Source organism: Phyllostomus hastatus, unplaced genomic scaffold, assembly GCF_019186645.2.
Source record: "Phyllostomus hastatus isolate PE091 unplaced genomic scaffold, TTU_PhHast_1.1 phas_scaffold_501, whole genome shotgun sequence".
NCBI lineage: Eukaryota > Metazoa > Chordata > Mammalia > Chiroptera > Phyllostomidae > Phyllostomus > Phyllostomus hastatus.
Genome location: NW_025334033.1, coordinates 39,577,606 through 39,597,131, shown reverse-complemented (window position 1 = coordinate 39,597,131; position 19,526 = coordinate 39,577,606). Strand labels below are relative to the sequence as shown.

Here is a 19,526-nt window from a genome sequence, read left to right as displayed (position 1 = left end):
GGATGTCTGATTTTTCCAGATGATTCTCGGTGTAGAGCGTCAGGTGTGGAATGTAAGCAGGAACTCGGGACTCGCACTCTCAGGAGCTAGTACTGATAGATTCCTGTAGACAGGGTTCCACAATGAAATAATGCCTCAGCACTTCTTGGATAATAATAGCCCTTACATGAATGGTTCTTAATCTTTTTGAGGTTGAGATTCTTTTGCAAATCTGGTAAAAGCTAGGGATCCCTCTCCAGAAAAATGCATATACTAATACTTATATAAACTCTGTATTTGATTAACTCTTACCGTGGAGTCTAGTTACAGAACCTCTACCTTACATTTTAGTCTTAAGAAAAACCATCATTTACAACTTTCTCTTTGGTGTTCATGTGTCATAGCTAAGGACCAAGACTACTGAAATAGATATTCTAAATTACAATTTTTCAATGTGGAAACTAGATATATAGAATAATAAAAAATGTTAAAAGAATAAAAAGAAAAATTCTTTGACCACTTATAAAAATCAGAGGATACCATTAAAAGTTTCAAAGGGACTCCAAGAATAACGTGTGTAGTACATATCAGCTGGAGACATCAGATGGTGGACCTGAGACGGCAGTTACCCTTCGTGCCCTAAACCAGAGCAGAAAGGCTTTCTATGTGCTGATAACACAACCTGTAAAGAAGGGGTGTCCCCAGGCAAAGAGCAGGGAGGAAGAATTAAGACAGTGAGCTGTTAATTTATTGCTACAAAGATATAACTCCCTTTCGGCAAATGTCAAGTTCATTTCCCTCTGTCTGACTACTTGGATAGGGAGAATGAATTTATAACATCTCAAGATAAACCTTCCCATAGAACCAAGATGAACAGTGCTTAATTGTATCTGAAATAGCATTATTATGCAATGTACTGCCTTATATAATAAAATTAAGTCTTTTGTAGCTGTTTGTATAATATAGTTTTAATGAGAAAAAGGGGTTTTGAGATTAAAGAAATTGACTTTCGAATGAACTTTTGGAATGTGAGCAGGGGAATAACTGCACGCTATTAAATTCCATTTCATGTGGCACATAAGCTTACATAATCAGCTCTGTACACCTTTGATATCCACACCGAAAAAAAAAATCCTGAATAAGAATGGTCTTTTTCTTAAAACTGCAGTTTAAGAAAATCCTTTCCAAAACCCGACCTTCATAATGAATAAAACCATGGCACAAGAACAACGTGAAACTAAGAATCAGGCTACTTGTACACCCGACTGTGCCCAAGGTGACTGTGCCACCTGTTCAGACACGAACACCACTGAGCTGTTTTTTTCTTCTTCTGTGAAATAGGAGTAACACTCACTTCATAAAACTAGTGTGAGGATTAAATTAAAAAATAAGTGTAAGAGCTCCCTGAGAACTGAACTTTAGGGCTGAAGAGAGTGGGAACTGTACACACTGTACTCAGTCCCAAAACTGGTGATCAAGTTTGATTATCATCTGTTAGTTCACCTTATTTCTCTCATCTCTGCTCTAACACTCCAAGTGGCCCTGTAGGCCTGTGCAACAGTTTAATACATTTGTATCATTTGAAGTACTTCATATACAAAACAGACAGTGCAAATATTTGTCCTATTTTTAATGATACATTTCTCAAATCAAAGGAGCATATCTTGTGTGTGTACGTATATACATTCGTATAAAATCTTTCCTAAATGTCATTAATCAGTGTTCACCTAACTTAAACTGACCTGATATTTGAGACTTTTTTTCCTCCAAAATCTTCCTCTTGTAGCATGCATGCAGACAATGGCATGCATGTGTCCCTTTCCTGTCTCAGAAATTTACTCGGCCCCACAACTGGATGAAGTACAAAGAGTTTGACCAGTTTTTTTTTTTTAACTATGGAGGGAATAATGAGGAGATACCATAGGAAAAATAGGCTCCCAGTATTCATTTGGGAGTGGAAAAGAAAGCAGTTCAAGTGTGATAATTATATAGTACTTTGCCAGGACTAAAATGAAAATGCATAGGTTTGGCATTGTCATCAGTTATGAGACTAGGGGACATCCGATGACAGGCACCCTGTTTCCTTTATTCTGTCCTACACTTTCCTACCATAATGCGCGCATCTTTCGACTTTCTGTCTCTTAACATTCAGTAAATTCAATTAAATGGCTCAAATTTCCTTCATTTGGGAAACACATTTATGGCTTAAAGTTCTCATCTCAAATTCTTGCACCAAGAGGAGAAACGTACTTGAATCAAGCCGAGCAGGCGTGTTGAAATTTTTCTCAAGGAAGTGCTATTGAAAATGTCATGAATGATTCTGCTTACCAGTCTACTTAGTGTTAAGTACAACTGAAATGTTCTGGTCTTTCCTGACTGGAATGACTACTGATTACTCAAACAGTGACTGGTTGCTAGGAGACAATTACCCAGTTGCCAGGCTTTCTGCAATCTTGTCTCCTAGAGCTCTTGAGAACTGTCCACATATTTGTCCCAGAGCATTTTGGCAGCATCCTTTTGCACCTTCTGCTGAAAACCAGTTAATTACGAGTCTTATAAACTTGGGTCTTTCAACCACCTGCCTTCATAATAAATGCAATCCACATGCTCAGACTTGAATAGCATCATTTGGAATAACTGCTGTCTTCCCTTCTTTTAATTTACTTCCCTAACCTTCACCTTCAGCAACCAAAATGGACCAGTTTTAGTGACTGAAACTGAAGTAGGAAATCAATGGGGCATGTAATGAGGTCAGAAAATTATTTGAGTCTACCAGGAAATCAGCTAAAATAGCCTAAGACTTCATGTCAAGGCCCAGGGAATAGGTTCCTGCGACAGCAGAGAGAGGAGGCCCTTTGCAGCCCATCAGGAACGAGTGTGCACTGAACACCTGCTGTGTGAGGGCTCTGCACACCTGCTTTATGTGAAAGGCAAAGTGTCTGGCTTCTCACTGGACAATGTCTTATCGTCTTACCTTCCCGTTCTTCATTTCCTTTAACGGTGCCTACGACCCCGCACGAGTTTGCCCTCATACTGCTATGTGGCCCCAGCAAAGGGCTCCCATTTTAGGGCTATGCTGCCATGACCGGCAACAGTCTGAATTTCTGCACTTTTCTGAAACAGCACGAAAATGCACTGCAGGGACGCTTTCCCTCTAAGTGAAAATATTCTGGCTAAAGGACATACCACATTTTTTTTTCAATTTCGGATGTTTCAAAGGCCATTTGAAAATAAAAGCTCTCAGCTTGTTTCTCCCCAGCCTCAGGCCATCTTCTCCCCCGAGCTCAGCAGTTCTGTTCTGAGACACTCTTCCTTAGGAACCAGGCCAAGACTAAGCGGACACGGAGGCGTGCTGCTTGCCTGAGGATGTGTTCCCATTTAAGGCGTACTCTGCTCTCCTCACTTTTCCTCTCCCACAGTCATCCTTCTCACACTCAGGACTTCACATTTCCCTCCCCAGATCCCACTCTACCTGTTCTTCCAAAACCCTCTGAACCTAGCCACCTTGCCATGACCTCTTCTGGTCCACCTCCCCGAAGAGGTCCTACTAAGATGCCCTCTCAAGGAGTGAGAGGTGTCACAGATGTGAGCAAGGGCTCACACATGACACGGACTGCTTGGCCATGTCGGCAATCACTGGGTCACATTGGGACTGCTGCCATCTGTGCACTTCCTCGGTCTTCCCAGCCCCCTTTGGAGTCAATCACGGTCACAACACAGTAAAAACTTCTCTCTAGGTTCTAGCTAACCGCCAGAGTTTAGTCCTTTACCAACTCCCATACTTCTAAAGGCTCCATCTATTTGAAACAAATAGCCCACTTCTGATAATAATCATTTGCTAAATATATATTTTAAAAGTCAGATAAACTACAATGGCTTCAGAAATAAACATTATTTTGACTAAGCACTAGTGATAATAATATACAGAACTTCCGCCAATGGAGACAAGGTCTTGGACACAAAGCAGGATATGAAGCTCCCTAACAAGAAGCTTATCTAAATACAGACACACCTTCGACATGTTTGCACACCCACACACTGACAGGCACACATGTGTGGACACATATGCCATGCTGCTTTGCAGGAACATGCCAGGGTAGACCGAACAGCCGAGAACCAAGATCCCTATCGTGTCATGGTTCTGGCAGATGGCCCAGGGACCAGGCACAGAGACCTGTTTTTCCCTCTGCACCATCTGGAGGGCACATGCTGTTACCTGCTGTCTTTGGTAGGCAGAGAAAGTTCGCTCCAGGTCTTCGAGATCTAGAATTTTGAAGACTTTTGTATCATCAATTTCAGTCCATACAGTTCCTTCCAGTTTGTTCTGCAAACATTAAGTTAATAAGTGCTAGGGTTTACAGTTACACACAAAAAGAACAGACATGGTTGTATTTTCAAATGCTGCTATTCCCAATTTTTCATTCCACCAGATGCTCAAAGTGAGCTGGCTTCAAACAACATGTCATATATTTCAGAAGATTTATCACTTAAATATCTGAGCTGGTGAGAATCCTGAGCCCATACTAGAAGATGAAGTCACTTAACAGCCAGGGCTGCTCCCCTTTCTGTGCCAGCACAGCGAGCTGCTGATGCCATCCATCGGAGGGGACACCGAACAAATGGCTTACCTCGGGCAGCTTAGACCAGTTGAAGGACTTCAGGGCGTTGGTGGGCTGAGGAATGTTTTTCTTCTTCAGTGTCAGACCCAGTGGAGCACCGGGAGGTGGCATGACTCCCCCTAGGGGAGGGGGACCAGGCGGAGGGGGAGGACCACCAGGAGGGAGGGGCGGGGGTGGAGGAGGAAGCACTCCCCCTGGTAGAGGTGGTGGTGGGGGGGGAGGAAGGAGAGATCCTGGTGCAGAGGAAGGAAAGGGTCCCCCTGGGGCCCCGGGTGAGGGTCCCCCTGGGACTGAAGCACAGATGGCCCTCTGCAGAGATAAAATAGGAAAAGAGAAGATCAATGGAAGGAGTAAATTCATTGGATGCTTTTGAGAGTTTGGTGCTTTGCCCAAAATTTTAGAGAAAGTCACACCTCTGAGAATGTGGGTTTTGAGGAACACTAGGTTAAACAGACCTTCCAGGCCTTGGTGGACTCTATTGGGTCAGACCTTTGTATCTGGCACTCTAGTGCTTGTTTGCAAAGCGTTCCCATGCCTCTCACTTTTGAACCATCATCCAGTTTGGTTTTCATGATATCAGTTTTCATTTTAACCTTGCTCTGTATCAGAGGATCCTTATTAACATTTAAAAACACCCTTCCCACCTCAGATCGCCTCTGCTGCCCAGCCTACATGATAGCAGAGGGAGCAAGTCTCCCAACCACTGTGAGAAAGCAGGAGACGGCTCAGGTTTTACTCCCCCAGTGAGGAGCTGGCCACTTAAGGATGAGGGGCTCCGGGCTGCCCTTGGTCCTCACCCTGCTGAGCTCGTGGAGCTGGGCCGTGAGATCTGCCACCTGCTGCTTGACTTGCTTATGCTCAGTGGTCTCCTTTTCAAGCTTCTCTTTCATTTTGTTTAAGGTCTGCATCATCTCCTCCTTCTCTTGGGTCTTGGCATCACATTCTCTCTCTTTCTTTTCCAATTTCTGTTGTAGCTCGTTGTGCTCTGCACATGAAAACAATCAGACATGAAAACAAGGGGCTCTTCAAAGCTGAAGCATTTTCTCTAAAAAGAAAATTGACTAAGGATTGCGAAGCTCTTTATTGGGTAAATATTATTGCTCTTCTCCATCAAGGGGAGCGACTTGTGGGTTCAGTGGTGTTTGTACTTCAAGGGGACTTCAGATAGGCAACTTTATTAACTACAATGTTTTGTAAAAGATGGAAGAAGAGACCCTAGAGTCACAGTTCTTGTGGAGGAGAATGGTGCCTGTTGAGTAATTAATTCAGAATCCTGTCATAGAAATGGCTTGTTACCTACATTGGGGAAAACAAATATTAAAAGGGCCTCTTTTCACAGATTAGAAATGAGGAGAGAGGTCCAGGGCTTATTAACTAGGTTTTCTGGCTTATGTCCGACTAGCAGAGGGGCTGAAAGGGAGGATCTTGCACTGTGAGGAAATGCTGCTACCAGACCCAGTGTTTGTTCCAAAGCAGTCACTTTTCCCATCCCCCCTCAGAAAGCTACTTGAACTTGAAGAATTTTATGCCTCTGGCAAACAATTCTTAACACTTATGAAAGCAAATGTTACCACTTCAGCATTGAATATCTTATGAGAATCACCATAATGTAGGGAGAAAATATTAGCTCTCATCAGCAGTTTAACTGATTGCCCCAACCCTGCTAATGGAACAAAGCATCCATTTTAGTGATAATGCTTATTTACATTGCCAACATGTCTGCCGATTCTAGAGCTAATGAAGAGTGATGAGCTTTGGAAAATTGGACTAATGAAGGTTAGGCTGCAGATCTTAATTGCAAATACTTGGCCCCGATTCCTATCCTTTTTACATCAAGAAACCCACTAGAGATATAATCCATTGGGGCAGAGTTATACAGAATTTGTCTCTATGTCTGAATTTGAGAACACATTTAAAATTTTGCCTTCTCTGTCTCTTACTTTCCCTCTTCTGAGTCTTCCAAACTCAGAGTTTGCAGAAAAGGGTTCAAGACACTAAAATCCTTAGATTTTACCAGCTGCAGACTGACGGTGATCATTAACCCACTTCTGCCACTGCTACCGTTTGTGCAGTCAGAGACCCACCTGAACCCCCCTCAGTGTTTCCCCTTTTCCTTCTTCTAGCTCCACTTTATTCCTCTCTGAAAGCTGTGAGACTTGACTTTCTGTCCCTAGCCATTTCTCTCTGACAAATCTGGCCTTGCCTCAGAACCACCTGAAAGACCCACCTCTCAGGACCCCTGGACCTCATCCCAGCACCTCTCCTCGGTGGGCTGGGGGCAGGGCTCGCGGATCTGTGGTTTTCAAGTGCTCCTTACATGCTTCTGATGTAATGCCAGGTTTGGGAAGCTCTACACAAACGGCACCCATTTGCCAGCCTAAAGGATCCTCTCCACAAACGACACCCATTTGCTAAGCTTTTATTCAGCACTCAGGGGAGTGTGCCGCACTAGAGGGAATTCTCCTCAGATATCCTTCACCTCTCAGGCCCACAGAACTTCCTGTCTCCTCGAAGCCTCCACCCTCTGACGAATTCATCAGCACGTGTCCTCTTTAATACAACTTTGCCACTGGAAGCTTCCAGAAAAGAATTTTATCTACGATGTCCCCTTTCACACTCTACCCTTGACCTCACTTTAAAACATCCTGTTCTCCTTCTGACCATTTTCTCTTGTACCACTGCAGCCTCCTACATCCTACAGAAGTCCCTATCATTTATCGTGCAACTAGCATGTGCCAGAAACTATGGTACAGTCCTTACATTCCTTTTGTCATTTTATCTCCATGAGAACTCTGTGATTTAGACTTAGAATCACTGTTACAGAGAAGGACACTGTAGGAAAAGAGAACGTGACCTAGCCCACCCACGTGACCAGGAGCAGAGCTGAGACTCAGACCCAGAGCCGGGCACAGTGCCTGATGCATACCGGCACTCAAGGAGTAACCACTGAATGCACGACTGAATGACTCCACAGCTTACGTCCCAAGCTCCCCCTCAACCTGCACACCTGAGCCTCCATTGTCTAAGGGTGTAACCCCAAAATACCACTCATTGATCATTTTCTCCTTGGTATAATCTCTTTACCCTAATTTTTAATCAGTGTTTCTATTTTTTTCCTATAGAAGTTTCTGAAATTTATTTATAAAAATGGATGTGCAACCTTAGTTTTTAAAAAGCAATCTGATTCATACCAGGAACTTGGAATATTACAGTACTTCACATTCAGTATTTCCCTGTAGCTGTGGTGGCCCTACTTTTCTGCTCCAGGGAAAGGACAAATGTGACAAGACGGAAGGAACTGCTTTAGCATCTCTTGGACCTTCCGTTTAACATTAAGTATCAGGATAAGTGCTCTCATGCTTCACTGGCTGTGAGTGAGTAACTTGGAAAAGGAACAGGAAGTCGCCATCCACGCAGTGAAGGAGCAGTGGCTGAGAGCAGGACTTCTTTCTCACAGGGGCCAACTCTAATTTGCTGAGATTTTGAAGGAGGGGAGAAAGTTACATCCACTCTGTGAGAGGCTGGCACAGTGATGGGCACAAATGCCCTTCCTGTCATCGATGCTCTGTGTTAATAGGGAAGACATATTCAAATACTCCCCAGTAGCTGGCTTGTTAATGTTTCATAATACATGTCTCTATAGTGGTCAGTGACCCTCTGCATTTTTTCTCTTTTTGTTATTGGTGCCAAATGTAAAGTCACGTGAAGAATTGGGCCGCTGAAACCAAGTGCCCTGTGTTTTTTTTTTTTTTTTTTTTTTTTTAGAATCCTGGGTAATCCTTGGTGTTCCTTATTAAATTTAAAATCTGGTGTGCTTTAAAGAGCCCTATGGAGTTGGGGGTGGTTTGGGAAGGTTGATAGTTAAGAATATCTGAATTAACAAATCTTGAGTAAAAGGGTGAAATATTTGGGAAACTAAAGTAGCTTAACTCAAGAAAAGTCAGTAGAAAATGCCCTTAGGACAGGAAAAAGAAAGTTGTATGCACTAAAGTTAATAAGAGGCATCAATGTAAATTTCTGAAATATACAGAAAGTAGAGTCAGTTGTCCAGTAACCAACACTATGGTCTCCTTTCTCGTCAGGGCCTCCTCACGTACCTTTTCTCATTTTTTCTGCTTGTTCTTTCCACTGCTTAACTTCATTTTCATTAACCAGCCTGTGTAACAGTTAAAGGAGCATTCATTACAAAAACTTAGAAAGACCACTGCTAAATGCATGCTCTCTAGGTACAAAAATGGCCTACTGCAGAGAAAACCCTCAGCATGCTCGAAGCCCATTAAAATCCACATGATACTTAGATATAATACATGTGTGGATAAAAGACTCACATTTGACCTCTAAAACATTTCAGTTCTCCCAGCTGCTATTTTAAAGTAGGATTAAAATGAGTGTCTTACATTGCTACTATTATCTTAGAGAGAGCAAAATAAGAAGAAACTTACATCCGTACAACATTCTTAATATTAAAGTTTTCCAAAGGTGTGGAGTCAGGGTCCTGTCCTTTGTCATTTTGGATAACTATCTGCTGTATAATTCTATCCAGCAGTAGCCAGTACTGAACGGTGTTGCCACTTCTCTTGTCTAAAAAAGGAAACAATGGTAGAAAATACTTCAAATTATTTCTAAACTAGAGTGACTATTTTTCAAGTGGTCATCTGAAGACCCAGTCACAGACCCAGAGATGTGTTAACATCTGTACCTCCACTTCCCAAAGTTTCTGGAATTCAGACCTGTGATGATCGTTTAGCTGATTGAGAGGAACTTTATACTCCTTTCTGAATGTGTTGTAAGGCATATATTTATTCTTTAAATCATTATAACTTATAAAATCATTATAACTTATAGAATCATTATAAGTTATATAATTTCATTTTGAGAACTTCACAACACCCCATAGGCTGACTGTAACAAACCCAAGGTTTGAAATCCCGGCTGTGCACCCAACCTAATCAGCACTGTTCAGAAGACAGGGCCCTTTGGAAGATGTCTGAATCTCAAAAGGACAAACACTCACAAGGCATCTGGAGGCAGTGGTGCAGGATGGACATGAAGTGAGGGTAAGCTTCACTGTGAGTCAGCCTCTTCCTGGTCAGCTCAAACATCTGAGTTGCACTTTTTGTGTCTATGTGAACCTATTTCACAGGAAAAAGAAATCTAAGTCAAACACCCAAGTTCCTCAATGCCCACAATGCAAGGCAGGTGAATCAAAGGCAAATAGACGCTCATCCTGCCACTTAGGCAGCACAACAGAACTCTGAGGTTGCCCTTGGGTCACACTGCACCATGACACATGTTATGAACGGGAGAGCCCCCAAGCTGATGAGTAGAATCAGGCTGACTGTAAGCATACATACCAGCTCGAATCTTTTGGCAAATTCTAGTTCATCTTCATTTCGGAGCATTTCAAAAAAGTCTAAATGCCTGAAAGACAATTAAAAGAAGACATTAAAAGTGGAACACTCCACAAACATAGGAATGTAGGAACCAAGTCTGGGATATGGATTCAGGGCTAGTGCCAAAACCCACACTAAGTTCTCTACACAACGTGCTGCTTCTTTTATCAAGAAAGTCTTAGTATAATAAACACCACTGGCTGGATCAACACTCTGGTGCAAGCACCTGATGTTACAGACAGGTCACAAGCAGTTCACAGAGTGGCATTATACACAGGGAAAAGAACGAACTGCCTCAGACAACAGTTTGACTTACCTATCTAATGTCGAATTCTCATGTTCCCTTAATTTATCTATTACAGGTTGAATTCCTAACATCAGAAATTCATAGCGAAGATGAAGTCTAAAGTCCAAACTTTCCTGAAAGTAAAAGGGTGAGAAAATACATATTTATGCTCTTTAGACTATGTAGTCAGTAATCTTTTCTTTTAACGCAAATTCTCAGGCCCTGCTCTGGACCAAGTGTATCAGCGATGCTGGGCAGGAGACCTGGAAACCTGTGTTGTTGCTGCTGTTTGTTTGTTTTTAAATATTTTATTTATTTATTTTTAGAGAGAGGGGAAGGGAGGGAGGAAGACAGGGAGCGAAACATCAATGGGTTGCTTCTTGTACATGCCCCAACTGGGACTGAACCTGCAACCCAGGCATGTGTCCCGACCAGGAATCAAACTGGTGACCTTTCAGTTCAAAGTCCGACCCACTGAGCCACACCAGCCAGGGCCATAGTCTTTTTAATAAATATTCTTTAATAATATATGTTTTATACTCTGATACAAAGGGTTCTTACCACTCCCGCGCCTTGACTTAGCACTGCATTGATGAAGGACATGATGGCGGTCTTCAGACTCACTTCATCTCGGTACCGCCCCGTGCTTTTGTCCAAATCATTAATTAACGTCTACCAAGGAGACAAACATTAAAAAAGAGGAGTGAATCATTACTAACCTTACACTCATTTTATTAATTTTTTTATACTTGGAACCTTTAAAATCTTGTGGTTAATCATAATTATACTGATCCACAGAAAACCACTTAAAAAATAAGGCCTACATACTTTTTCAAAATTCTTAATACCATATATGTTTACAATACATACTGTACACAAAGTACAGAAGACTGTGCTTCATTAACTCTGCTTGCTTTTTATGTGTGAGTGTAAATGTAGTGACATTATTGGACTGTTTATAGTGATCCTAAATCAAGAGTGGCAACCTGTAACATTTTCAGGGAACACCCCCCTTAGTGGGTTCGAACGATGTGTGTGGTCTATAGCATGTAGGAAGCAGGGCCATGTTTTCGAGTTCAGTAAATCTGAAATCCCAGGCTGATCAACTACAGAAAGCATACTCTCTGGTACCAAAACCTAAGAGGAAAGAAATGCTTGACATGGCAGTATGAGCCGTCACCAAGGGAACTCTTGAATTAAGTTCCCTGCTCAGTGCCGGTAAAGGTACCTGCTGGAGGGGTGAAAGCAGCAGTGGCGAGGAAACACACCCACCTGGAAGCGGGTCCTTTCGCTGGCGTACTTCTGATAGTGCAGCATGGCCTGCAGAACCTTCTTGTGGCCCCCGGGAACCAGGCACACGGCGCCCAAGATTTCCAGCACGGCCACCTTCGTTTTAATGTTCTCTGTGCTCAGACTCTGAGCAATGACGTTAATACTCTCAGAATGCGCCAGGACATGAGCCCGACCTTGAGAGTTGTTCATTAGCGCTTTGATACATCCAATGAGAGAGGTATGTATGCGAGACTCCGAGGTCTCGTAGTCCATGGTCTTTAGAAAGTTCAGAATACATGACAGGCCATCCAAGTCGATGAATCTGGTTACAAACCTGTCAGGAGGAGGTTAAAATGCATCAGACTTCAGACTCTTTGGAATTTTGTATTATCCCTTAATGGACCCTTAATGGAAAAGTTTAGGAGGTGCCAAGCAGGAGAAAGGAAGAAAATGCAGTTCCTAAAGTACCAAAAGGCTTACAGTGATGGAAGTCTTCTTGATTCCTGGCCTCTTCCTCAGCACAGACCCAATGGTCAGGTCTAACCAGACGTATGGGGAAAAAAATCTCCATTTGAGTTATATAGATCTCAACTAACCAAGAACCAATTAACAGGACATACAAGCACAGAAAGTCAGAAGAAGGCACTCAGAACATCTGCATTAGGTTGTTACCTGCTGGTGCTGTGCTATCGTAGCATCCAGCCCCCACGTGAGGCCCACTGAGGCAGGCAGGCCGCTTATCAGTGAGAGTCAGAGAGAATCCTTCAACTCCAGGGTATTTGCTTGCCAAGCAAATGATAATCTGTATCCCTAAGGCTTTGTAGCAAAACCCTTTATTTGTATGGCATGCTACACAGAATCTAAATATATAAAATAAATAAATGCAATATGTTATCACTATGTATTAATTTTATTGATATTTATGGCATTTATTTACTATAAAGCCAATCAACAAGAATCATTCACAATGTACACTTGCATGTTAAGCCTCTGAAAAGTTCAGAAGTAACCTAACCTGTTCATCTGACTACCCTAGGAATTTCCAAACTAATTTAGTCTTGGGTACCTGCTGACATCTGACAACTCGGAACACATCCATGGAGGGAACACTTATCTAGTTAGGATAGGCTAGAAAACCTCTGTGATATAACTATACATTTTTGATGAATCAGGAGGTTTTTCTTAGTTAGCATTTTATAGTCAAATAAAGCAAGGAAATCTTTATTTTCAGCCTTTCATCCAACCACATGACCCAGGTATAGCCACGCTGGTTAAACCAGTTGGTTTCATTCATAGCACCTGTGCTAATGGACTGTTCCTATAAGCCCCAAATCCCACCAAACCTTAGCGGAATTAATAGAAAATGAAGGTGTGGGAGGCACACAGTAGAAACCAATTGCGCACCCTCTTTTTAATAAATGTTTTTGAGGTATAATTCAAATGCCATAAAATTAACACTTCCAAATGTATAATCAGTTTGGGATTTTTTTTTAATGTATTCAGAGTTGTGCAACCATTGCCACTACGTGATTTTAGAAAAGTTATCAATTTCATTACCCCCAAACACTATTTCCCCTTCATGTCCAACCCAGGCAATCACTAATCTTTCTGTATCTACGCATTGGCATTTTATGGATATTTTCTATAACGGAATCATACAATATGTAGTTCTTTGTAGTCTGGCTTCCTTCAGTTTGCACAGATATTTTCAAGGTTCATTTATGTTGTAGGGTGTGCCAGTACTCCATTCTTTTTTATGGCTGAGTAAACCACTGTATAGATTTATCACATTGTATTTACTCATTGGGTGATAGAATTTGGGTTGTTTTACCTTTTTGTCTATTCTGAACGATGCTGATATGAATATTTGCATATGACTTTTGGAGGATACCTTTTGCATTTTCCTTGCCACACATTGAGGGGTACAATTGTTGGGTCATGTGGTAATACTGCGTTTAACATTCTGAGAAACTATCCAACTGTCTTCCAAAGTGGCTGCGCTGGTTTTCATTCCCACCAGCAACTGATGAGGGTGGCAATTTCTCCACATCCACGTCAACACTTGTTAGTCTCTGTCTTTTTCAATTTTAGCCATTTTAATGGCTGCTTGCATATCTTTTAATTAAAGAAAATCAATTTGTTGAATGTTCAGTGATTAAAGCATTTCGTCCATGGTTCAATTGCATGCTTTTTTTTTTTAAAGATTTTATTTATTTATCTTTAGAGGGTAAGGGAAGGAGAAAGGGAGAGAAATATCAATGCATGGTTGCCTCCCATGCATCCCCTGCTGGGAACTGGCCTGCAACCCAGGCATGTGCCCTCACTGGGAATCGAACCATGATCCTTTGGTTCACAGGCCCACGCTCAATCCATTGAGCTACACCAGCCAGGGTCAATTGCATGCTTTTAAGACTTCCTCAAAAGTATGGCTATTGCAGCAGGGAGGCAGGGAAGAAGAAAAGAAAGTAAGAAAAGGGAGGAAGAAAGAATAGAGGAGAAGAGAAGAAAATAAAAAGAAAACAGGCAAGTGGTGTACACTACCCAGGAAAAAAATTACCTCATTGGTTTTGTCCTTAGTGCTGTCTTCAAACTCTCTATAGTTTTACTTCTCTCTTCTTCTTCTTCCTTCTCTAACGCCAGCAGAGATTTTCTCTGTGCAAAGAAAACTGAAGTTACTTCTTCCAATTTTATGTTTTAATTATGGGACAAGCAAGACAAACCCACAGGTTATGTGCTACCATCACTTTTAATAAAAGTAAATAATAAATCTATAACAAAGATTTACGACAAGCCAAAATGTAGAGCAAAAGCACCAAGAATTCTAGATTTGTTATCTCTACTAAAAGTTAGTTCTTTCAGATTTTAAACAAAGCTTTAAGGACATGTTTAGAAATCAGTAGAGGTTAAGTTGTCCAAATGTTTGTGTAACTACACTCTGATAAATTTGTATTTGGTAGAAAGAAGAGTTAACCTGTAGTTAATTTTAACATCCTGTGCAATTAAAGTCTCACTTTCGCACTACCAAACTGAGGTGGGCAGCAATCCTGCCGCCCTATTTCTCTCATTCCTCAGATGAAAAGTGTAACCTTTTACTATTTTATTAATAAATTAGTTTTTAAAGGAAGAATTAAATTGGACCTGATACTAAGATGGACAATTCCTTCAGAGGAAACGTTGAAGTTTTAGAAATGACTCAACGTCCCTTGGAAATCAGGATAGGGAGGGATCGAGAGCGCGCGAGTGTGAGTGTGTGTGTGTGTGTGTGTGTGTGTGTGTACGCATGCGCGCGCACACACTCTGTACCCAGGGGGCTGCTAGAGCAGCGAGTCCCAACTCTAATGTGGATATGAGTCACTTGGGCATCTTGTGGAAGCGCAGGTTCTGACGTGGCGTGTCTGGGTTCATGAAGCCTAACGTGCTGCACTTCTGACTATTTCTGCGCAATGCGGACGCTGCGGGTCCGTGGACCTCACTGGGAAGAATGAGGCTCTAAGGAACCAAATCTCAATTGATATTATATAAGTCACAAATGCTTGTAAGGCTTATAAACTTGGTAAAAAGTCTCTTCCATTCCTTTCACCCCATGATCAGCTAATTGTACTAAAAGTATCCCCAGTGTATGGTCCCAGGTGCCTCTCCCCTTGGGAGCACCGGTCCCTTGAACACATGCTTGTCTATCTCAATTTTTGTACTGTCACCAATTCTGATGAAATGCACAATTGGGGAACAGATTGGGGTGTTGAAAAATAAATGTTTGGCTCTTATCCAGTGTGTCACAATGATGCAGTCTCTCCCTTTCTTTCGGCGCCACAAATCACCAAGGGTGTGGGGGGACTTTACTCCATTTTCCCCCTTAGTTTGTAGTATCGGCATTAAGTAACTAGATGTTAACTGAAGCCTAACTTGGACTTCATAATTAGGGGAGTAAAGCCCAAAGCAAACAAATATATCAGTATCATTTATGGCAACTGAAATAAAAACCAGTGAAGCCTTGTTTTTTAAACTGTGATTGTTTCTGCTAAAGCTGTCCTCTGGCCAGTGATGCGTCTGGACAGCTGTCACCAGAGGACGGTTGGGGAAGAAGCTGTGTGCAGAAATAGCCGGCGAATTCCTTCACAGCTCCGTGAGACCCATCCCCTGGAAAATTCAGCACAAATACAGCCAAGTACGTTTAATCTTCTATGGCACAGCTGAACTCTAGCCTCTTAAGCAATCACTTTGAATCTGCAGCTTAGAATCAAGCCTTTTATGAATATCACTCCTTGTTCCTAAGCTTAATCACACAAAACTATCCCCAAATTAAAGACTACTCACATTTTTTTCTTGTGGCTCACTAATACTAAGAGAAGATACATGTATTTATCTTAACAATCTTGAAGAAGATGGAACATCTGTATAAAAGCACACTACAATGAGTTTCTCCCTAGTAGACTTCGGACAGAGGTTTACAAAAAGTCAAGAAAGCTAAATTGGAATTTCCCCTCCCAATATAAGGCCCATTATTTTCCTCTCACAACAAAAGACAATATGCTCTTTTTTGTATATGATATGAGATATAAATCTAAGATTGTTTATTGTATTGAGAAAACTGAGGATACGTAGATGAATCTAACATTCTAATGTGACTTTTCAAAATAAAATAACTTATGGGAAGTCAAGATTTCAAGCTTTACATTTAGGAGGAAGGCTTCTTTGCAACTTTTTGTGGAAAAGGGGGATATGCCTACATTTCTAAAAGTGGCTGCTATACCCAACACCCAGTACGCATCTTGGCACATGCAGGACAGTCCTGTGACCCTCTTTGGGTGCTCTGTGCACTTAATAAATCCCTGCTCCCATGAGAAGGGGGTAAAAGACAAAGTGTATCCCGGCAGAGGGTGTTCTGGTCAAAGCTGCTAGAGGATGCACTGGAACATGCAGGGCTGAGGGAAGGGCACAGATGAGAGTCATCCCAGCCTGGGAACCTGGGGCCAAGCACCGGTCTGGAACATTTCATTGGTGTGGAATCACTAAGTCACTGGGCTAAGCACACTGAGTTTCATTTCCCATCCTTCCTTCCTGAGTGCACAGAAAAGTCACACACAAGGAAGGCCTGGGTCCTCCCAGAACCCTGCAGGGCTGCACTCTTTTATTGCTCTTTTTCACTCTTTAACAGATCATTCAGGGGTCCTTTAAGAATAAAGCATTCTTGTTAGGAGGCTTACGTAAGTAACTGAACTTGTTCCACAAACAGCTTCACAAGCCAGTAAGTGCTGCAGTCCTTGACTTGGATTGTTTATCACTCAAGGCCTGCCCCTTAAAGAAAACAGATGCCTGCCCCACTTCAGGAAAGTTGGGGGGGGCGGGGGGTGGGGTGTTTAACCAGGCCTCTTTTACAGGTTTTTAACCCAAGTTAGTGAGAGCAAATTGGGAAGGAGTCTTTGAGCTCAGGAACCATAGGTTTAAATTCCAGCTGTACCACTTCCTAATTAGATGACCTTGGGCAAGGTAACCTTTCTCTGATCTCAGGCTCCTTATCTATAAATAGCACTTAAAGCACAGGGTGCTTGTAAGCCTTTAAGACAACATGTAAAGTGTCTGTTATACTGCTTATCACATGACCCACACTCAGTAGCAGCAGTTGCTACTGATGCTGAAGACAATGGATGATGACAATGGACAAATGCCCCTCCAACAATTTCCTAAGCGCAGAGCCAGAGTCCAGCTGCCAGGCCATAAAAGGATTTGAAGGAACTGTGTGCCTTTCCAATCCCTAGGGAAAATGTCTCAGGATTTCTACCACATGTCTTAAGGCCTTCTCTAAGACAGTTATCAGAGAGATTATCCAGAACTATGGGAGGAGGTAGTGGCAACACGCATGGTGAGGAAAACAGAAAATTCCGCAGTTTCCAGTCTCATCAGGCCTCCTTATTGCTTTATGCACACAGTAGTTCCCAGGTCTCCTTAATTCACGAACTGTTAATGCCTTTCACCTTTAATCCTGCAAAGATGCTGGCTGGGACCTTGAAGGAGCATTAGAAAGCTTTGTTAGGTGTTTAACACATAAAGAACAGCAAAGTGGCTGACAATTTAATAGCCTTGAGATTCTCTTGGAAAGGACGTTGGATTTAGAAGCAAATATAATTAGGATGTGCACAACTTGTGAATGCAGTGAATGAAGCAAAGGGCCATCCAAGGAACTGAATGGAGAAAGGTGGCTCCTGGAGGAGGGTCACAGGCTGGCACACCAGGGACCCTCGGAGTAGGAAGGGAGCCAGGTTGACTCCCAACAAGGCCTGGGTTAAGTCACTAAAGGACAAATTAACCCAACTGCCCTGAAATTTGAAGAAAGGAAAAATCCATAGTGTTTAGTGCTTTTCCATTTATATAAATGATTTCATTAACAAAGAAGCTTTGCTGGCTTTGTTAGATAGCAAACAATGCTGACTTAATTAGAAAGAGAGCCTGCCTTTATCCCCTAACAGCAAAGAACAAGAATTCAGAAAAGAACCTTCACATGCAGGAAATGTAAATGGCTCTACATGATTATGGTTTAGATGGAAGTACAGAAAATCCCTGCCGGTCATCACAAGCCTCACATTCTGCTAACACATTCATATAAATGCGCAAATCACCCTCTCGTCATCTTCTCCAATGCGTAGGATGCCTTGTACGAGGAGGATGTGGTGGTTATTTTGTCCTTTTCTGCTATGCTTTTAGACTAGAAACCCTTGGGGCCAAAGCCTCTATAATTTATACAGCTCTGTTCACATTTACCAGACTGTCTATTATTCATTGTGTGACAGTAGAAGCAGCATCTTCAAAGGAGAGGCTAGAAAAGAAGAAGTTACCAAAAGTCAAGGCCTCTCTGAAAGTTTAGCAAAGGTGTGAATGATTCACGTGTTCCAGTCAGTTTTTAACTTTTGCTGCAGCAGCAGCTAAATGTTTGCTTTAAGTGATAAGAAACTAGTTCTTCGTAAAGACTCTGGGGAAGGCAAGAAAGAAAGAGGTAGCAAAAAGCACCATGGAAGCTATCATCTGTTTGGATACTATGAACTCAAAGCTGAATTGGACAGATTGACTCTTAAACTCATGAGCGAGTCCACTGAGGCAAAGGCTGTGTTCCACTATGGGCAACAGAAACAGGATTTAAGTTACTGAGGCTCAGAGGTTCATGACTCGTTTTCTGTTGCATACTTCAGTAAGGATCAATACGTGGCTCCTCAAGCTGCTCAGAATGCTGACATAACAGAGACATCCATGTGATCAGAATGCATATTTTAGACATTGAGGATGCATTTTAAGCAATGATTAAACCAAAAATACATGCGTCAAAATACATCCCCAAGGACATCTCAGTGGGTGTTATTATTAGCATCATGCCTTTTCAAAACACCACTTACACCATGCACTTTTTTTTTGTTATTTATATGAGTAAAAAGTGCCTTGGTGCCCAGTGAAATCAAGAACCCAGGAACTAAGCAAACCCTCAGTAAATAAGAGAATGGGAGGAGAACAATGAAGAGATAGTTTCACTGCACTATTTGTAAATGACATTAACTTTTAGAATGGTGCTGCCATAACTAAACTCCAAATAATTGTAACAGCAATTGCAACTTAAAGTTGAACATCAGCCAGATTTAAGATTAGATTTCCTCTTATAACATTAAATTCACATTTGAGGGTGTGCTGATTTTATTTAAAACATACTGGAAAAAAAAACATTTTGCCAAGTACCACTCCTGCCTGCCACTCCCCCTTTTCCCAACAATGAGCATTTGGAATGGAGTTGGAAAGATAATGACATTTGGTAGTTCTTACTCAAGTGGATTTATTGTGCAACTGTGTGCTTTGTACCAGACTTGTATTTTAAACAGGTGTTGGAAGAACAGAAAGTGTACCTACAGCAGCCATGGAGTTCAGCTGATCGATGTAGAATTCAGGCCAACTGGTTGCTCCCTTGTTTTCTTCCTGGTCCTAAAGAGAAAAACAAAAATG

The 19,526-nt window shown here is 41.9% G+C and overlaps 1 protein-coding gene across 5 annotated transcripts in view; it reads right to left on the bottom strand.

Moving 5' to 3' along the window:
• Positions 1-19,526, bottom strand: part of DAAM1 (dishevelled associated activator of morphogenesis 1) — a 155,792-nt gene that overhangs the window by 32,998 nt on the left and 103,268 nt on the right. For all 5 annotated transcript variants that reach the window (XM_045822618.1, XM_045822617.1, XM_045822615.1 and 2 more), the window contains 12 exons: positions 19,434-19,505; positions 14,107-14,201; positions 11,550-11,883; positions 10,839-10,949; positions 10,308-10,411; positions 9,953-10,019; positions 9,613-9,730; positions 9,041-9,179; positions 8,696-8,754; positions 5,396-5,583; positions 4,608-4,907; positions 4,196-4,303 (listed from right to left, as the gene is read on the bottom strand). In XM_045822618.1, coding sequence (XP_045678574.1) covers positions 4,196-4,303; positions 4,608-4,907; positions 5,396-5,583; positions 8,696-8,754; positions 9,041-9,179; positions 9,613-9,730; positions 9,953-10,019; positions 10,308-10,411; positions 10,839-10,949; positions 11,550-11,883; positions 14,107-14,201; positions 19,434-19,505 — 1,695 coding nt within the window. The remainder of the gene's footprint in view (positions 1-4,195; positions 4,304-4,607; positions 4,908-5,395; positions 5,584-8,695; positions 8,755-9,040; positions 9,180-9,612; positions 9,731-9,952; positions 10,020-10,307; positions 10,412-10,838; positions 10,950-11,549; positions 11,884-14,106; positions 14,202-19,433; positions 19,506-19,526) is intronic.